This window comes from Saimiri boliviensis, chromosome 10 (genome assembly GCF_048565385.1).
Source record: "Saimiri boliviensis isolate mSaiBol1 chromosome 10, mSaiBol1.pri, whole genome shotgun sequence".
Taxonomy (NCBI): Eukaryota; Metazoa; Chordata; class Mammalia; order Primates; family Cebidae; genus Saimiri; species Saimiri boliviensis.
Genome location: NC_133458.1, coordinates 18,796,269 through 18,816,848, shown reverse-complemented (window position 1 = coordinate 18,816,848; position 20,580 = coordinate 18,796,269). Strand labels below are relative to the sequence as shown.

Here is a 20,580-nt window from a genome sequence, read left to right as displayed (position 1 = left end):
CAGCCTCCACTATTGAAACCCACAGTGCTTTATCACTCCCAAGCCATTCCTCAAACCCTGCTCTGGGGTTGAATGATGCGTGTTTGTAATGAAAGCACTTGGAGAGCAGGCGTCTCCCGACTTTAGCAGGGTGCAGTCAACGCCCACAGTAGCTGCTCAGTGAATATTGGACCAAATGGAATTGGGCATCCATGCTACACCTGCAGATGGGAGCGGCAGCCAACTCATCCCCAGGAACCGGCATGGCACAGGTATCTCTTGTCCTCCTCTTTTTTCTCAGTAAGGACAAAATCTGTGCTCAGCGGAGAAGGGCATAGCTTGCCCCTCCCTTCCCTCCTCAGCCAACAGTTTGACTTCCCTTCTAGAGAGGTGAGCGAAGGTGTGACAGGCCAAGTTTCCTTTGCTCCACCCCATCGCGTTTTCCCCAAACACCCAGCACAAGTTCACCTCTGGCAGAGCTGCTTTCCAGCTCCTGCAGGTCGGACTTGGCTCACCGGCCCCCGGGACCCCGCCGACCTCCGCGGGACCGGCTCACCTGCGCCCGGCGCTCGGCACCGCCTCCAGCATGCAGCGCCTCACCGCCGCCACCAGGGCCGTCCTGATCCTCAGCCTGGCCTTCGCCTCCTTCCACTCGGCCTGCTCGGCAGGTAGGGTGCTGAGCTTTATTCGTGGCCAGTCTGGGAAGGAGGAGGGAAGGAGGGAAGAGAGGTGGGAGGGAAGGAAGGGGAGGGGGAGGATTCCTTGGCCAGGGTTGGTCCCGTACCCAGGAAGGAGGAAACAGAACTTTCTCATCTGGAGGATTAGGCCGAGGGTGGGAGGTGGGCCTCGGGGAGCACGAGGCGGGGGTAGGTCTTAGGTTTGCCTAAGGCAGAGATCAGATTCTCAATTCCTCAGCTGGGGCAGGAGCAGCCACCTCCGTTGGCCTTGGCCACAAAGAAAGGAAAAAGGTTTTTGCTGTAGGCTCACCTATCAGGAAACCAGAATGACTCTCCTGGCCCGCTGTGTCCCGAAGGCTCCTTCTCAGCCTTCCCCAGGCTGCCCTGCTTGGCTGTCCTCCCTATGCACATTTGCGTCTGACCTTCCCTTTTCGAAATCCTCCATCCCTCCTTGCCCCCTGTACTTTCTCTGTGACTTTCACAAAACCCGACCGGCACAGGGCTGCCATTCGCCGTCTCCCACCCTCCTGCCTCCCCGGGGTGCTGGAAATGCTGGGTTATCTCCCCATTTTCCTACGGAGGCTGGAAGGCTGATCTGTCCCCGGCTCTGTCCTTCCCAGCCAGGCTCTGCAGCCCATGGTAGAGGGCCCTTGGTTATCATCTCATGCTCCTGGCATTGATCTTGTCCTCAGCTACCTCAGAACACTGCGACACCCTCTCTGCCCTGCAAGACTTCCCCTTCTCAAAACCAGCCCTGCCCCGCCAAGTCCTGTATCTGCCCCTGTCATCCACAGACTCTCTTCTGTCGCCACTGCCAGGGGTGTTGGCGTGGACGTTCCAGACATGCACTCTTGAGCCATTGAGCCTGAACTCAACCCCAGTGTCCGACACTCACTCGCTATGCGACCTCCAGCAAATTACTTTACCTCTCTGTGCCCAGTTTCCTCCTTTATCTCATGAGGACAATCACAGTGCTTGTTCACAGGGCTGTGGTCAAGAGGAATTGACATAATTGCAGGTAAAGAACGTAGAAATAGCTCATAGAACACACATAGTGAATGTCAGCAACTGTGGTAAACACGTTGGTTTTATTTTCCAACTTCATCCCTCCCCAAATAAGAGCGTCGAGTTTCTTGCCACTTACCCTCACAGTGCCTTGCTTACGATGGGAGCTCAAAAACAAAAGCCAAGTTTAACTGCACTGAACTGGGTCTTCCCAGCAGCTTTTCCTGTACCAAGTGGGGCCAGTCCCTGCCTCGCTTCTGGCTCTGTTTTTAAGGAAGGAGGGTGATGTCTAAATTCTTAGGAATTTCCACCGGGGCTATCTCCTTTGAACCACAGAAAATTGCTCATCTTGAACAATTTTGACCTATAACAACGGCAATTTCATGAGCTTGAACCTGATCCTAGTATTCAGCTAACTAGGGGTTTTTCCCCCTCACTTTGGAAGAGGACACCTCCATTCTAGGTGTAGAGGTGAGATGAAAGTTAGGACCAAGGAAGTTATTTGAGTCAGAAGGAAAATTAGAATGACGAGGAATCAGTTTCTCCAAAACAAATAAAGACCAGGCTCGAAGCCATTTAGCTGTAAATAATTTACAGTAACAGATTGCATCGAGCCCATTACTATACTTTAAGCAGGACATTGGAGTGGCTTGGGGGTTGGGTGGCATAAAATTAGTCTCAGCAGCAATTTCACGGCTTTAGCTAAACTGCAGGTTTCTTAACTCGTCCTGCTGTGTGACAACAAGCACCTTTGAAGGACATACTGACTCACAGTCAGGGGAGCCTTGAGAGTTTCCACACCCACCACCTTTTTTTCCCCTCTTTTTGCATTCCCAAAGAAGCAGACTGAACAGCAATATAATTTCTAGGAAGTCGTCCCATCCATCTCTTGGTTCCCATCTACCTAGATCAGCATTAGCACTGTCTAATAATAGAACTTCCATTGAGGGTGGAAATGTCTCATGTCTGAGTTGTGCTATCAGGATGGTAGCCACTAGTCACACGCGCTGATGGAACCCTTGGCATGTGTCTAATGTAACCAAGAAGCTGAGTTTTTTTTACTGAATTTAATTTTAATAACTTTGAACAACCACAAGTGGCTAGTGGCTGCTGTATTGAATAGTATGGATTTAGAGCTCATCTCTCTCCTTATTGTCAGTTATGGACGGGAACCTGGATGCCTTAGATCTCTAACCAATCCCACGCCCCAAGCCAATAGGACTTTAAGAATTCATGCTAAAGTCCTTTTTATCTTTCCACTCCTTGCTCATGAATCAATCTACGTGCTGCATGTTCTGGCAATCTCAGGGCTTGCGTGTATGATGTTTATTTATTTATTTTTTGACAGCCATCATTCTGGAGGCTGGAAGTCCAAGATCAAGGTGTTGGAGGGTTTGATTTCTCCTGACGCCTCCCTCCTTGGGTTGCAGATAGATACCTTCTCACTGTGTCCTCACGTGGACTTTTCTCTGTGCATATGCAATGCTGATGTCTCCACTTTTTTTTTTTTTTTTTGAGAGAGAGTTTTGCTCATGTCATCCAGGCTGGAGTGCAATGCTATCTCAGCTCACTGCAACCTCTGCCTCCCGGGTTCAAGTGATTCTCCTGCCTCATCCTCTCAAGTATCTGGAATACAGGCATACACCACCATGCCCAGCTAATTTTTCTATTTTTAGTAGAGACGGCGTTTCACCACATTGGCCAGGCTGTCTTGAACTCCTGACCTCAGGTGATCTGCTCACCTCAGCCTTCCAAAATGCTGGGATTACAGGCATGAGCCACTGCACCTGGCCTCTTCCACTTCTTATAAGGACACCTGCCATATTGGATTAGGGCCCATCCATAGGACCTCACTTAAGCTTAACTACCTCTTCGAAGGTCCCATCTCCAAATACAATCACATTGTGGGTTAGAACTTCAATATATGAATCTGGGGAGAGGGGAACATAATTCAGCCCGTAACAGGGAGTTAGCTTTGTTGCATAAAGCCTCAATATGCCCATACTGGAGCTTTTACAATACTTTCATAATGCTCACTACTGATTTCCAAAAAAGATTTCAAAATCTATGCCTGGGAATGGCTTTTGCTAGTGCCTAAGACGATCTCCTGTCTTTTCTTCCAGAAGCGAGTGGCAACAACAATTCAGCCTTGACTGCCCACCACCCAGACCCGGGGACCCTGGAACAGTGCCTCAGTAAGCTTCTCCTGCCGACCGCTCTAACCCTAGAACTGGCCCTCAGCCTGGGAGGGAGACAAAGGCCTCCCCATTTTCCGCTGATTGATGCCAAATGGCCAAGGGCCTGCCTGGCCTTCCTGTGCACCAGTGTGGTTTGTCCCAGATCTATTTGCAGAGCAGGTCTAAAAAGCTGTCTTGGCTCTGATCCCCATCAGGGTGCACGATCTTTTGCACAGATGGCTTTAATGACCCATCCCAGGTCAGCAGCTAACGATGACCTAGGTTCAAATGCTTGAAGAAGTTTGGAGGTGGAAAGGCCATAAAAAATCGAGTCCAACTTCTACCCAATGCAAGAGCTTGGTTTTGGTCCCCTTGGCATGCATATTTCTTCTTCTTCTGTGCATGTTCTTCCTCTTCGTGTACTTCTGGCCACAGGGGGCTCAGTAATTCATAGACCAACCACTATTATACATGTCTACCTAATAGAAAGTTTTGCTGCTGGGCACAGTGGCTTACGCCTGTAATCCCAGCACTTTGGGAAGCTGAAGCAGGTGGGATCACCTAGGATCAAGAGTTTGAGACCAGCCTGACCAATATGATGAAAGCCCATCTCTACTAAAAATACCAAAAAATTAGCTGGGTGTGGTGACGTGTGCCTGTAGCACCCACTACCAGGGAGGCTGAGACAGGAGAATGGCCTGAACATGAGAGGCGGAGGTTGTGGTGAGCCGAGATCACACCACTGCACTCCAGCCTGGGTGACAGAGTGAGACTCCATCTCAAAAAAAAAAAAAAAAAAAAAAAAAAAAAAGATGCCAGGCATAATCCCAGCACTTTGGGAGGCCAGGGAGGGTGGATCACGAGGTTGAGATCGAGACCATCCTGGCCAACATGGTGAAACCCCGTCTCTACTAAAAATACAAAAATTAGCTGGGCATGGTGGCACGCACCTGTAGTCCCAGCTACTCAGGAGGCTGAGGCAGTAGAATTGCTTGAACGCAGAGCTAAACACCATCTCAAAAAAAAAAAAAAAGTTTTGCTTTATTTTGTCTGGTTCCTTTTATCCTGCCCTCATTGGATGAAGGAACCTCAGCATGAACTTCTGGGCACTTAAAAGGGTAGGCCGGGCACGGTGGCTCACACCTGTAATCTCAGCACTTTGGGAGGCCAAGTTGGGTGGATCACTTGAGGTCAGGAGTTTGAGACCAGCCTGGCCAATATGGCGAAACCCCATCTCTGCTAAAAATACAAAAATTGGCCAGGCATGGGGGCTGCTGCCTGTAATCTCAGGTACTCGAGAGGCTGAGACAGGAAAATCGCTTGAACCCAAGGAGGCGGAGGTTGCAGTGAGCTGAGATCGTGCCATTGTACTCCAGCCTGTGTGACAGAGTTAGACTCTGTCTCAAAAACGAAACAAAACAAAACAAAACAAAAGGAAAGGTAATAGGGACTAACACATAGCGGTTAAGAGTATGGCTTTGGAGTCCTGCAGACTTGGGTTCGAGTTCTCCTTCTGCCATCTTGTGACCTCGGCCAAGTTACAGCCTTAGTCTCTCCATGTGAAAGGAGAATAAAAATCGCACCTGTTGCTTTGTGAGGAAGGCATGAGCTAACGTGTAAAAGCGCTCCGCACGGTGCACGGCAGGTAGGAGGCCCTCAGCAGTGTCTGCTACCGTGTGGATTGCTCTGTGAATATTCACGGTAGAGAAGCCTGGGCGCGGCTGGCGGTGCCTGCAGTCATCCTTGCTCTCCCTTCCCCACCAGACGTGGACTTCTGCCCACAGGCAGCCCGGTGCTGCCGCGCTGGGGTGGACGAGTACGGCTGGATCGCGGCGGCGGTTGGCTGGAGCCTCTGGTTCCTCACTCTCATCCTGCTCTGTGTGGACAAACTGATGAAGCTGACTCCGGACGAGCCCAAGGACTTGCAAGCGTGAGACACAGGCTCAGTGCACAAAACGGTGATCGCCACCAATCCGGGGCTAATGGGGGAGGGGAATAGGGCTAACATAGTTTCTACTATTTAAAAGTCATTTTCACCTTTAAGCTTCAGTTACTTTTGCAAGGGAAAGAAGAAAGAGTAGGAGAACCACGTAAGGCAAGCCAGTGCTGCCCTTGCACCTTGCTCCCAAGGGCCCCTGTGCCCAGATGGCTCCTGTCTTAAGATCGTCCCTCTGCGAATTGCCCTGTTTTAACCTTTCTTCTAGGCACCAAGGGAGGTGCACAAGAAACATAAGACTTAGTCTCATCATCAACACGTTCAGAAACACACACATAACCTTCTCATCTGTTCATTGGCTTCTGTCCCTGGCTTGCGTCCAGGGCTGAACCGTCATTTCAGAATGTAAGAACTGGTCAGATACGGTGGCTCATGCCTGTAACGCTAGCACTTTGGGAGGCTGAGGTGGACAGATCACTCAAGGTCAGGAGTTTGAGACCAATTTGGCCAACATGGTGAAACCCCATCTCTACTAATAATACAAAAATTAGCCAGGCGTGGTGGTGCATGCCTATAATCCCAGCTACTTGGGAGGCTGAGGTGGGAGAATCGCTTGAACCTGGGAGGCAGAGGTTGCCGTGAGCCGAGATCGAGCCATTGCGCTCCAGCCTGGTGACATAGCGAGACTCTGTATCAAAAAAATAAATAAATAAAAGAATGTAAGGTTGGGCATGGTGGCTCATTCCTGTAATCCCAGCACTTTGGGAGACTTGAGACAGGAGGATCACTTTAGCCCAGGAATTTGAGACCTGCCTGGGCAAGATGGTGAGACTTTGTTTCTATTAAAAAATTTTTAAAAGTTAAAAATAAAAATGTGAGAATCCCCTTGACACTCCCACCGTCTTCACCCCCACCTCGGGTCCTTCTCCAGCTCTCCTTCTGGCTTCCTCCGGCTTTCCACGGCTCTCCTGCCCACCCACCCTCCCCGCCGGCGCCCTAGCTCTGGCCTTCACTGCCTTTCCCTAGACCACATCAGGGGTATTGCATTCTGTCCTCACGGCCTTGAGGATCTTCCTCCCCAGCTCACCATTCCCCACGGGCAGCTACCAGGATAGGCGCTGTCCCCCTCTGCTGACAACAGTCAGTAGTTCCTAATGACTAAAACTTCTCGATGCGACATTCAGGTCTTTGTAGGACTCCAACTGTCTCCTAGCCATCTGGGAATAAGGACTCTGACGGGCCCACTCCTCATTCGGGTGTCTCCAGCTTCTCTGCTGACATTTTCTTTGCTGGGATGGCTGCCTCCCAACTCCACCTCGAGAAACAAGGACATTCCTCCAAGCCCAGCTCGAAAGCTTGATTTGCCTGGAGCCTTCCGGTCATCCTTGGGTGAGCTGGAGCTGGTGCTCTTAGAGCACTTCTGCTCTGCCCTGACATGTGAATGGGCCTCTCCATAGTTTATCCTTCTTCACACCTCTGGGGCATAATACACCATTCAAGTTTGTCCAACGAGTGCATGGGAGAATGAATGAATGAACAAATGAGTCTTTGCTCTAGATGACTTAAGATCCTCCCTCTGCATTAGGAGCCTCCATTTTTCTCCAGACGGTTGAAATAACCAGCCTCTGAAGGAGCCAATGGTTTGGTCACTGCTTTCTCAGCAAATTACAGTCACTGTCACTTAGCGTGGAGGGTGGACCTTGCACATCACCGTGAACTCTTGCAGAGGAGGGAGAGGCAGGTTTATCAGAAGAAAGAAAGGACAAAATGACTCATTATGAAACAATTTCTGCCCTCTGTGAGAAAACATGTATTTAGATTGGATAAACTCTAAATAGTCAAAATACAAAAAAGAAAAATGAAAGCCCTCTGAAACAGAAACAATCTCTGGAAGAGGCAAATGACTCAGAACTGCTCAAATGCTCTTCCAGAAAATCTAAGTAAATTTCCCTGACAACAGGAACTGAAGAGATTGCCTGGTTCATCTTGTAGTCTTCCAAAAAACAAAAACAAAAACAGGTAATTTCTGAATCTCGGATGTTGAATCAGTACAATGGGATGAATTTTTTGTTCCAAAGTGTTAAATGATCACATATATAGAGGTGTCTGAGCCTGGGCAACATAGTGAGACCCTGTCTCTACAAAAAAATAAAAACAGGCAGGACATGGTGGCTCACGACTGTAATCCTCACACTTTGGAAGGTTGAGATGGGTGGATCACCTGAGGTCAGGCGTTCAAAACCAGCCTGGCCATCATGGTAAAACCTCATCTTTATTAAATAAATAAATACAAACATTAGCCGGGCGTGGTGGTGCACACTGATAGTCCCAGCTACTCAGGAGGCTGAGGAAGGCGGATCACTTGAGCTAGGGAGTTCAAGGGTGCAGTGAGCCATGTTTGTGCCACTGCACTCCAGCCTAGGCAACACAGTAAGACCTTATCTGAAAGAAACAAAAGTGTCTGCATAATACCTGGTGCATTTTGTGGATATACCATATGAGTATATGTTCCATGTTTTTAGAAATTCAAAGGAAGAATTTCCACAATATGTGATGGTTTATTTCCCAAGAGATGAAAAGATTCATTAAGGAGCAGGCTTTAACACCTGCAAACATTTAAAAAATATAACAGTGTGTGACATAGCGGTGAGAGTTATCGTTTTGAAAAGGGAAATTAAGATTTATTTCTGGTCAATGCGAACAGAAATAAGTCACTTTATCTCACTGGGCACCAATTTTATAAGTGAAAAATAGATGAATTGGACCATATGAGCAGTTTCAAGCTGAGCTGCAAAAGTTCATGGGGCCATTTCAGTCACTTCATGGAATCGGGGTGGGCATGGGGCTCACTGTTCTTCCAACCCGAAGCAGCTTGGCTCTTGTGACATACATTAAACCTTGCAGTAGGTTTTTATTTTATTTTATTTTATTTTTTTCTGCTTTATAAAGTGAAGGGTCAGGGCACCAGTTGGCATCTGAGATGCCCTCCAGTCTGGGGAAGCCCGTAGATTCTTAGACTACCTTGAAGTGAAGTATGTGGAGTCTCTGCCATCTCACATTAAAATGTAGGTATTTTGTCAATTGCTTTTCTTTCATCTGCACAGGAGGAAGGGCAGAATGAACCAATACTGCCACTCTTTTCCTTGAGACTGTAAAGAAAAATGGTTATAGAGTCTGCTGGTTCTACTTCCAAGATGCTGCCTCTCAGATCTAGCCTCAACAGGAAATTTCTTTTTTTTTTTTTTTTTTTTTGAGACTGAGTTTCGCTCTCGTTACCCAGACTGGAGTGCAATGGCACAATCTCGGCTCACCGCAACCTCCGCCTCCTGGGTTCAGGCAATTCTCCTGCCTCAGCCTCCTGAGTAGCTGGGATTACAGGCACGCGCCACCATGCCCAGCTAATTTTTTGTATTTTTAGTAGAGACGGGGTTTCACCATGTTGACCAGGATGGTCTCGATCTCTTGACCTTGTGATCCACCCGTCTCGGCCTCCCAAAGTGCTGGGATTACAGGCTTGAGCCACCGCGCCCGGCCAGGAAATTTCTTGATTACAGCGGACCAGATCTTTATCTGTCAATAAGTTAAAAAAGATAATCTGGGCTGGAAGTGGTGGCTCACGCCTGTAATTCCAGCACTTTGGGAGGCCAAGACGGGAGGATTGCTTGAGCTCAGGAATTTGAGACCAGCCTGGGCAACATGGCAAAACTCCATCTCTATAGAAAATACAAAAAAATTATCTGGGCCTAATAGCACATGCCTGTAGACCCAGCTCCTTGGGAGGCTGAGGTGGGAGGATCATTTGAGCCCAGGAGGTTGAGCCTGCAGTGAGCTATGATCTCACCACTGCACACCTGCCTGGGTGAGAGTGAGATCTTGTCTCAAAAAGAAAAAATGAAGAAAATTTGAGAGGAAAAGCAGGCATCAACTTCCAGGGATCTAATAAAACTTTCTAACTTAAAGCAACAAGACTTGACTAATGGTAGATGAACTTTTCATTTTAAAGCTTTGCCTTTAGCAGCAGACACTGTCCTCAACACAGCTACAGTTTATGTAACACAGAGTCAATATGATATGGGGCATGTCTGTATCAAAATCTCATATGTAGAAATAAATTATTAAATATTAAGGTGTGGCATAATTATCTGTCTTTAAAAATCATCATTTAGTGGCTAGGTGAGATGACTCATGCCTGTAATCCCAGCACTTTGGGAGGCCGAGGCGGGTGGATCACCTGAGGTCAGGAGTTCAAGACCAGCCTGGCCAACACGGTGAAACCCCATCTCTACTAAAAATACAAACATTTAGCTGGATGTGGTGGTAGGTGCCTGTAATCCCATCTACTTGGGAGGCTGAGGCAGGAGAATCATTTGAACCTGGGAGGCAGAGGTTGCATGAGCCGAGATCAGGCCACTGCACTCCAGCCTGGGCAACAGAGCAAGACTGTGTCTCAAAAAATTAATTCATTAAATAAAATTAAAATCATTTAAAAATCTATTCTTTTTTATATGCATGACACCTAAGGCAAACAAAACAAATATGCAATTTTTTATTAACAACTAAATGTTACAGCATGCAAGGTTAATTAGCTGGACCCAGTGGTACACATCTGTGGTCCCAACTACTGTGGAATCTGAGGAGGGAGGACAGCTTGGGGCCAGTGATTAATTGCTTCGAGGGTGCAGTACCCAGTGAACATGCCTATGAGTAGCCACTGCACTCCAGCCTGGGCAACATAGCAAGACATTGTCTCTAAACATATGAAGCAAAACAGAAAAGAATTAATCAAAAGCAAGTCTCAGGATAGCTTAGGCTTTGTCTTAGTGAGTTTGGACTGCTGTAACAAATTATCATAAACTGTGTGGCTTCTAAACCACAGACATCTATTTCTCATGGTTCTGGAGGCTGGAAGTCTGAAATCAGGGTGCCAGCCTGCTTGGTTTCTGAGGAGGGTCCACTTCTTGGTTCACGGACAGCGGGCTTCTCATTGCGTCCTCACAGGGTGGAAAGAGGGCAAAGGAGTTCTCTGGAGCCCCTTCTACAAGGGCACTAATCCCAACTGTGAGGGCTCCAACCACATGACCTAATCACCTCCTAAAGGCTCCACCTCCAAATACCATGACCTTGGGCACTAGGATTTAACATGAATTTTAGGGGGACATAAATATTCAGTCTATGGGAGGCCTCATTTTCACAAAAATATACAGAAGCATGTTTTTAAACTTGGGGAAATATTAATCTAGATGTTTTTGATGAAGAAACTGCTCTGTCTGAACCCCGGCATCTGTTTTGAAGTCATATATCTATGGGGGAATCTTCCTCGCCATGTGGTAGGAGTGCCTGCAAACCCCCTGAGCCTGGCATCTGCTTCCAGCCTTACCTGGCTCCAGCCCCTCCTCCTCACTTCTTTGAGAGTGATCTAATACATAAAGAAGTGATCAAATCACCTCCCTCCAAAATCCTTCTGTGGCTCTGCACAGCTGACGGAATAGGATTTTTACTCAGGTTGAGCCAAAAGAGCCCCGGAATTGGATCTCCAGACATTTCTCTAGCTTTACCTCCTGCATATCCTTCGTGCAAACCGGGTTGGAAAAGATTTCCATTCCTTAAACACTCTATCCTCCTGGCCTTCATTTTTGCTTTTCCTATGGCCTGGACCCCATGTACCCTTCCCCAGGGGCAGATCTGCTGTGAACCTACAGAAGGTTAAACTTCGGGGCCCCTTAGTTGAATGAGCCCCTCCGAGGCCCTCAGTCTAATACTGCATTCCTAATTTTGCATTGTTTTTTAAGACAACCTCTCCTTAACTGTCTACATTTAAGGTCCCATGAACCTGGGCCTGTCCTTGCTTCCCCTCCTCCTCCGAGGCCCCCTACTCCTGGTTGGTTTACTGGGATTGGTCTTCCAAGTCAAGTTGCCTCCTCTCTGGATAGACACACACACACACACACACACACACACACACACACACACACACACACACACACACACCCCCTCCTTGAGCAAACTCTAGCCAGGCGTTTTTTGAGCCTTCTTCTCAACTAGACGTTAACCTTGGCTTATAAAAACTACAGATCCTCAGCATAAATGATTTCATCCACCCTCTTCCCCTCACATTTAAAGACCTGACCAAACACTAACACAGCCTCTAACCGTTCCGGGCCGCATCCCTAGGATGAGCAGGAGGTGGAGACCCGGCCTGAGAGATGCAGTTGGAGGTGAGTGATGCCAGGCCAGGTTCCAGGCACATCATATGCATGGTACAAAGGTGCTGTGCCCATCCAAACGGAGCTAACCTATGTGAGAGTTGGACGGGGGGCACGGTGGGAAATCCAGGACTCTCATCCAAGTCCTGGGGCAGCAGGAAGCCCCCTCCCAGTAAACCCCTCTCATAAACCCACACCGCACATGCACACATACACCCCAGCGCTTTGTCTTGGCTATGCTCTGGGGATCCCTGAGCTCACTTCCCTTCCCTGCCCACAACCTATAGCCAATTCCACCCCTGCCTGAGTCAGGACCGCAGCAGGGAGTGCAATGCCAAGTGTGTGAGGGGCGGGTGTACTTGGCTTCAGGATGCATGGGAGTGTAAAACTCAAGCATGCAAGGCAACCATGCTGCTGCCCGCTGGGATCCAGAAAGCCCTCCAGCAGAAGCCCATGTTGTTCATAACAACTCAGTTTCCTTAAGGAAGAGGCACCCTTTAAAATGTGCATAGCAGTTCCTAAGGGCTGCTAAAACCTAAGGAAAAAGGAAACTGAACATAAGATCTAACACTAGCTATATAATCCCAGCACTTCGGGAGGTTGAGGCGGGTGAATCACCTGAGGTCAGGAGTTCGAGACCAGCCTGGTCAAAATGGTGAAACCCTGTCTCTACTAAAAATACAAAAATTAGATGAGCATGGTGATGTACATCTGTAATCCCAGCTACTCAGGAGGCGGAGGCAGGAGAATCGCTTGAACCCAGGAGGTGGAGGTTGCAGTGAGCTGAGATCATGCCAGTGCACTACAGCCTGGGTGACGGAGCAAGACTCTGTCTCAAAAAAAAAAAAAAGGTCTAACACCTGGCTTCCATTACATGCTTAAGTGGTACAAAGCACACTTGCTACATGGCATATTTGCATATGTGTTGTTCAAACTGTGATAAAAACAAAGACTCAAGTTTAAAAAAGTTAATTCCAAACCATAATCAATCTCAGGGCCAGACTGATCAAGAGCCATTGATGAAGGAGCCTAGTGCGGATGACAATCCCATCCCACAGGCTGTGAATGTGGAGTTTCAGTTTCCCATCCTGAGTGCAACTGATGTGAAACTGCACTTCAGGTGCAATTTCAGTGTACATAGCACCACATTTCTCTTTCCTACCAACACAGAAAGGACCAAAGTGCAATTCTCACATGTCTTTTATGACATGTTCATTTCTATCAAGAAAAAATCAGGACCAAAATGGTCATTTAAAAACAAGCAAATTTCTCTCTCTTTTCATTGGTTGAGCAAGTGGCTTCTTTCCTAAATTTGTATTATTATAAACAATATATGAAGCACAGAAAATAATTAAATTATCAAGCCATGAAAAGACATGGAGAGCCAGGCTCATTGGCTCACACCTGTAATCCCAGCACTTTGGGAAGCTGAGGTGGGAAGATAGCTTGAACCCAGGAGTTCGAGACCACCCCAGGCAACATAGCAAGACCACCCCCCCCCATCTCTACAAAAAAAAAAAAGGAAAAATCAGCCAGGTGTGGTGGTACATGCCTGTAGTCATGCCCGTAGTCCCAGCTATTCAGGAGGCTGAGGCAGGAGGATCCCTTGAGCCTGGGAGATTGAGGCTGCAGTGAGCTGCGTTTGTACCCCTGCAATCTAGAATGAGTAATAGAGTAAGACTCAGTCTCAACAAAAAAAAAAAAAAAGGAAAGAAAAGACACGGAGGATATTTATTTGCATATTACTGAGTGAAAAAAAGCCAATCTGCAAAGCCTCCATACTGAATGACTCCAGCTCTAAGACATCCTGGAAAAGGCAAAACTATGGAGGCAGTAAAAAGATCAGTGACTACCCGGGGTTTGTGGGGAGGGAGGGACGAATAAGCAGAGCACAGAGGATTTCTAGGGCAGCAGAACTACTTGGACATTATAATGCTGGGTACATGCCCTGCGTTTGTCCAGACCCATATGTACAGCACCAAGAGTGAACTCTAATGCAAACTCTGGACTCTGGATGATACTGATGTGGCCATGCAGGGTCATCAGCTGCAACAAATGTACCAGGCTGCTGGGGGTGTTGATAGTGAGGAGCTGTGCACCGGCAACAGGGGATAGGTGAGGACTCTGTACTTTCTGCTCAGTTCTGCTGTGAACCTAAAACTGCTCTAAAGTCTATTTAAAGAAAAAAGAAACTGTTAAGAGCATCTCAGAGTCTTAGTACTCACTCTAGAAATGGTAATATTTGTGCATCAAATCCCTTAAATTTAAAACAACAACAACAACAACAACAACAAAACGTACTGGTAGGATAACATCTGTATCTTACGTACCAAGAGCAAACTAAATTCATTTATCAAGTCCCTTCGCAGAATCACAATCAATTAGAAGTGGCTCATTTACTCTTAAGAAAACTATTCTCATCTGTTCTGGAAAAATATATGACATGCAGCCAAAATGTATGACCTCCCAGCCCCAGCCTCCCAAAGTGCTGGGATCACTGCGTCCAGCCTCATTTCACTCTGTAATCCCTTTTCTTCCCATCCCCCCTTTCATTCTCCTATGGCTACTTCCCATAGGCCCGGCTCTTCTTTACATGAAGTTTTATTCATCTAACCCCAGCTTTCTGATGTCTGGGCAGATACTCCAGTTTATCATTCCTCTTAGTCCCTGTCACTCTGTCACCACTGGTCTCTGCAAGGTCCCCTCACTTCACTTTTTTGAGATGGAGACTCCCTCTGTCACCTAGGCTGAGACCAGTGCAGTGGCATGATCTCAGCTCACTGCAACCTCTGCCTCCCAGGTTCAAGGGATTCTCCTGCCTCGGCCTCTCAGGTAGCTGGGATTACAAGCGCCTGCCACCACACCTGGCTAATTTTTGTATTTTTAGTAGAGATAGGTTTTCACCACGTTGGCCAGGCTGGCCTCAAACTCCTGAACTCAAGCAATCCACCCGCCTTGGCCTCCCAAAGTGTTGGAATGACAGGCATGAGCCAGCGCACCCGGCCTCATTTCACTCTTTAATCTCTTTTATTCCCATCCTCCTCTCTCATTCTTCTATGGCTATTTCCCCCAGGCAACCATATGAGCCCCTGTATGTGTCTTGTGAAAGTGTTATAATAAGTTCAGGTGTCTGCATTTACATTGGCGCTCATGCTGCTTCTTAAGTGTTTTCAATGAGTAGTAAAACATTTCCAAGATCTCCTTAGGCTGCTATGTGCCTATGGTCAAGAGTTTCCAGTGGCTGCAGAGGGTTCTATCACGTGAGCTCACCCAGTTCATTTCTCTGTTCTTTGGTAGACCAACGCCTCAGCCGCCTCCAAGTCTCACTTCATATCACACTGGGATGAAAATCCTCACCTGTTCATTCATGGGCCTGTGATTGGATTTTCCTGGAAAATATTGCCAGATGTAGTATCACTAAGTCACAGCAGAAACAGCTTAATTAAACTCAGTACTATGGGATGACACACAACTTAAACTGACATAAGGATCTTTCATTCAGTGGACCCAGAAATGGAAATTGACTTTTCATTGTTTCTTTCTATCTTGCTATTTCATGATAGACATCAGTCATGTTTATCCCTCACCTAAGAATAATATGCATAGTATTCCCATGGTATATGAAATGCAATTTATTGAATCCAATTTTATTTTGAATCTAAAGACAACATTGCTATCAATTTGCATCAGAGTTAGCATATTAGTTTTAACTTTTTTTTTTTTTTTTTTTGAGATGGAGTCTTCCTCTGTTGCCCAGGCTGGAGTATAGTGGCACAATCTCAGCTCACTGCAACCTCCGCCTCCCGGGTTCAAGTGATTCTCCTGCTTCAGCCTCCCAAGTAGCTGGGATTGCAGGCACCTGCCACCATGCCGGCTGGCTTATTTATTTATTTATTTATAGTGGAGACAGGGTTTTGCCATGTTGGCCAGGATTATCTTGAACTCTTGGTCTCAGGTTATTCGCCCACCTCAGCCTCCCAAAGTGCTGGGATTTCAGGCGTGAGCCACCGTGCCCAGCCTAACATGATTTTTAAAAAGATAGTTACGAATAAAATTCTAGGGAGTGTGCATTTTAGCTGAATTAAATAATAAATGTCCTCCCTCTTACTATATACCTGTGGGTAGATTTTTTTACCTTTATACCTGAGGCCAGGTTATTAAAATTAAAAATAAATGTTCAGCCTCAGATAGGCTGGCATCATGCCAGATTTGGGGAGATACAAAGGAAGAAAATGTGTTCAAGACGACAACCCTGTTGTTGACTTTTTTGGAACTCTGTATGAAACCACAGTGTGTTTTTCCCAGAAATGAACTAAAATGCAGATATTGTCTATCACTCCATTCTGAAAGTCTGTCTAGCAGTGAAAACAAACAACACAACCAGGTTAGGAGGGTAGAAGACAGCTGTGTCACACACCAAGCTGGAGAGAAAAACCTCTAGCCTTGTGCCCTAGAAGGTTTACACTAGAATGTACATGCCAGGTAGGCAGGAGTTTTAATAATTTTTAAATGACTTTTTTTTTTTCTTTTTGAGACAGAGTCTTGCTCTGCCACCCAGGCTGGAGTGCAATAGCATGATCTCGGCTCACCACAACCTCCTTTGCCTCCCAGGTTCAGGCAATTCTCATGCCTCAGCCTCCTGAGTAGCTAGGATTACAGGTGCATACCACCACACGCAGCTAATTTTTTGTATTTTTTTTTAGTAGGGACAGGGTTTCATCATGTTGGCCAGGCTGGTCTCAAACTCCTGACCTCAGGTGATCTACTCACCTCAGCCTCCCAAAGTGCTGGGATTACAGGTGTGAGCCACCACGCCCAGATCTTTAAAATGACTTTTAATAGTTAAAAAAAGTTTTCATAGACTTTATACATCACTGCAAGAGCTAAATTTTCCTGGAGACAAATAAAACCTCCCATAGTCTCCCAGCATCTCCAGTCTGCTTCCAGGGATGGCAGCTTTCCAATCCATCTCTGGATGAAGACCACATGAAATGCAGCCAAATCACAGGAGCATACAAACTCTCACCTCCCAACTTCCCGAGGGCAAGGGCAGGTGACTCCCTTTGAAAAGCCCTGGGGTGGGGACGTAGGTGCGGGGGTGCTGGCCAGGGGTCATCTGCATGATGGGAGGAATTTGCATGTAAGGTAAATCAGACCTTAATGATTATCTAACGGTGATGACATTTTAAGTTTTTACCCAGAGATGTTCAGCTGAACATTTCATGTTGGTCACATAATTTATTTTTTACTTGTATCTATGGCTTTCCATGAAACCTAAGGAGATAATAAGAGTTGGTCAAAGTCACATCAGGTTAAGCAGCTCAGCATGGATATTTTTAAAAGTAGCTGATCCTCTCCAGGCTAGAAGTTCTCTGCTTTAAACCCTCATCCGCAAGACTGCTTTAGATACTGGGACAATATAGTGAGTCACAGAATCTGAGCTGAAAACATTAGAAGCCAAGTTCCATCTTCTCTTTTCTCTCTCTCTGTCTCTCTCTGTCTCTCTCTGTCTCTCTCTGTCTCTCTCTCTCTCTCTCTCTCTCTCTCACACACACACACACACACACACACACATACCCATTTAGCCACACCTCAAGAAAGATGGTCTGTCTCTATTTGGTGACCAGTGAATGATAGTCAACACATTATAAAGGGGTCTCTTAAAATCCTATATACTGAAAATGTGCACATCTTATAACCGAATTTTAATAATTTGCCTAATAGAAAAATAATTCAAAGAAAAAAAGCTAAAAGCTAGGGAGATAATCTGGAAAAATAATAGTTGCTTCTAATAATTTGCTATTCTAGATAATGCAATATATTGGGAAAAGAAATTAAATATCAAATAACAAGGTAATGGCAAAATAGTATTACTTGGGATATTATATAGTTACAAATGATAACTATGAAAACTCATTAGAATTTTTTAATTGGCCAAATTATAAAATGCTAAAAAGTATATACATGTAATCCTAATGCTGGTGAAGGTACAGTTAGATGTATTGTCAAACATGAACATTAGGGATATACATTTTTTTAGGGAAATAAGTTTAACCAGGATTTCTGAAACATAATTGATATTTTGGAATAAAATCCTTTCAATCTATTCAGGCCATCTGCTTCAGTAATTTTACCTCCAGGAATTTATTCTAAACAAATAATATGACACTGTCCAGGCACCATGGCTCATGCCTGTAATCCCAGCACTTTGGGAGGCCAAGGCTTGCAGATCACCTGAGGTCAGGAGTTTGAGACCAGCCTGACCAACATGGAGAAACTCTGTCTCTACTGAAGATACAAAATTAGCTGGGCGTGGTGGTGCATGCCTGCAATCCCAGCTACTCGGGAGGCTGAGGCAGGAGAATTGCTTAAACACCGGTGGGGGAGGTTGTGGTGAGCCGAGATTGCGCCATTGCACTCCAGCCTGGGCAACAAGAGGGAAACTCTGTCTAAAAAAAAAAAAAAAAGGAACAATATGAGACCTAGACAATTTATACAGAGATACAGAGATAGCATTCCATTATTTATAATAGCAAAACATTAAAAACAACCATAGGTTTAACATTAGGGCAACAATTATGGTAGATCCATCCAAGGGAAATGTTATGCAGAAAAAAATTATATAAATCTATATCTCTAGGTACACATAAGCATGGCTCATTCTATTGCACTTTGCTTTAATGCGCTTCATAGATATTGTAGTTTTCTACAAATCGAAGATTTCTGGACAGACACTACACTTTTTTTACAAATCGAAGATTTGTGGCAACTCTGTAGAGTACATTGGCGCCATTTTTTCAACAGCAGAGGCTCCTGGGTCTCTGTGCCACATTTTGGTAATCTTGCAACATTTCCAACTTTTTCATTATTATTATACCTGTCATGGTGATCTATTACGAGTGATCTTTGATGTTACTACTATAATCATTTGTAGTGCCACAAACCTCACCCATATAAGACAATGAACTGAATCAATAAATGTTGTGTGTGTTCTCACTGCTCCACTAACTGGCCATTCCCCGATCTCTCTCCCTCTTTTGGGGCCTCTCTATTCCTGAGACACAACAATATTCAAATTAGGCCAGTTAACAACCCTACAATGGCCTCTAAGTGCTCATGTGACAGGAAGAATCCTATGTCCTTCATTCTAAATCAAAAGCTAGAAATGATTAAGATTGGTGAGGAAGACATGTCACAAGCTGAGATAGGCCCAAAGTTGGGCCTCTTGTGCCAAATAGATGGCCAAGTTATGAATGTAAAGAAAAAGTTCTTAAACGAAATGAAAAGTACTGCCTCAGTGCACACACAAAGGATGAGAAAGTGGAACAGCCTTATTGCTCACATGGAGAAAGTCGGAGAGGTCTGAATAGAAGATCAATCTGGCCACAACATTCCCTTCAGCCAAAGCCCAATCCAGAGCAAGGCTCTAACTCTCTTCAATTCTATGAAAGCTGAGAGAGGTGAGGAAGCTGAAGAAGAAAAGGTTGAAGCTAGCAAAGGTTGGTTCATGAGGTTGAAGGAAAGAAACTGTCTCTATAACATACAAGTGCATAAAAGTAAAGCAGCAAGTGCGGATTTCGAAGCTGCAGCAAGTTAACCATAAGCTCTAATTAAGAAAACTGATGAAGATGAAATCTGTAAAGAACAGATTTTCAGTGTAGCTAAACAACCTTCCACTGAAGAAGATGCCACCTAGTACTTTCATAGCAAGAGAGGAGAAGGAGAAGTCAATGCCTGGCTTCAAAGCTTCAAAGGACAGGCTGACTCTCTTGTTAGGGGTGAATGCAGCTGGTGAGTTCAAGTTGAAGCCAGTGCTCATGGAGTATTCTGAAAATGCTATGGCCCTGAAGAATTATGCTACCTCTGCTCTGCCTGTGCTCTATAAATGGAACACCAAAGTCTGGATGACAGCACATCTGTTACAGCATGGTTTAAAGAATATTTTAAGCCCACTGTTGAGACCTACTGCTCAAGAAAAAAGATCCCTTTTAAAGTATTACTGCTCAGAGACAGTGCTACTAGTTACCCAAGAGCTCTGATGGAGATGTACAAAGAGATTAATGTTGTTTACAATTGTAACACAATACCCATTCTGTAGCCCCAGAATCAAGGAGTCATTCTGACTTTCAAGTCTCACTAAGAAATACATTTCAGGCCAGATACAGTGGTTCATTCCTGTAATCCCAACACTTTGGGAAGCCAAGGCAGTTGGATTGCTTGAGCTCAAAGGTTCGAGACCAGCCTGGGCAACATGGCAAAACCCTGTCTCTACAAAAATTCCAAAGAAATTAGCTGGGTGTAGTTGCACACTCCTGTAGTTCCAGCTGCTGGGAAGGCTGAGGTGGGAGGATTGTTTGAGCCTGGGAGGTGGAGGTTGCAGTAAGTACCAATCACACCACTGCACTCCAGCTTGGGTGACAGAATGAGACCCTGTCTCAAAAAAAAAAAAAAAAAAAAAAAAACATTTCATAAGGCTATACCTGCTATAGATACTGATTCCCCTGATGGATCTGGGCAAAGTCAATTGAAACCCTTCTGGAAATGATTCCTCACTCTAGTTGCCATTAAGAACATTCACAATTCATGGAGGAGGTCAAAATATC

General features: G+C 45.8%; 2 protein-coding genes across 5 annotated transcripts in view; one reads left to right on the top strand and one right to left on the bottom strand.

Annotated features, from left to right (window-relative positions):
* ATP6V0A4 (ATPase H+ transporting V0 subunit a4) overlaps positions 1-622 on the bottom strand; it is a 98,821-nt gene extending 98,199 nt beyond the window's left edge. For 3 of the 4 annotated variants that reach the window (XM_074379021.1, XM_010340368.3, XM_003929749.4), the window contains exon 1: positions 536-622. The gene's annotated coding sequence lies outside the window, so the exon portion shown is untranslated. The remainder of the gene's footprint in view (positions 1-535) is intronic. The other variant, XM_074379022.1, reaches the window with a different exon arrangement.
* On the top strand, positions 563-9,900 carry TMEM213 (transmembrane protein 213). The gene is made up of 3 exons (XM_003929750.4): positions 563-647; positions 3,785-3,856; positions 5,603-9,900. The coding sequence occupies exons 1-3, from the start codon at positions 566-568 to the stop codon at positions 5,770-5,772; spliced, it is 324 nt and encodes a 107-aa protein (XP_003929799.1). The 5' UTR covers positions 563-565; the 3' UTR covers positions 5,773-9,900.
* The last annotated feature ends 10,680 nt before the right edge of the window (positions 9,901-20,580 follow it).

Excerpts from the sequence above, each read along its gene's own strand:
- TMEM213 (XM_003929750.4), top strand. The coding sequence starts at position 566 with ATGCAGCGCCTCACCGCCGCCACCAGGGCCGTCCTGATCCTCAGCCTG. Across the intron at positions 648-3,784 it reads CCACTCGGCCTGCTCGGCAG|AAGCGAGTGGCAACAACAAT; the intron begins GTAGGGTGCTGA and ends CTTTTCTTCCAG. Across the intron at positions 3,857-5,602 it reads GACCCTGGAACAGTGCCTCA|ACGTGGACTTCTGCCCACAG; the intron begins GTAAGCTTCTCC and ends CTTCCCCACCAG.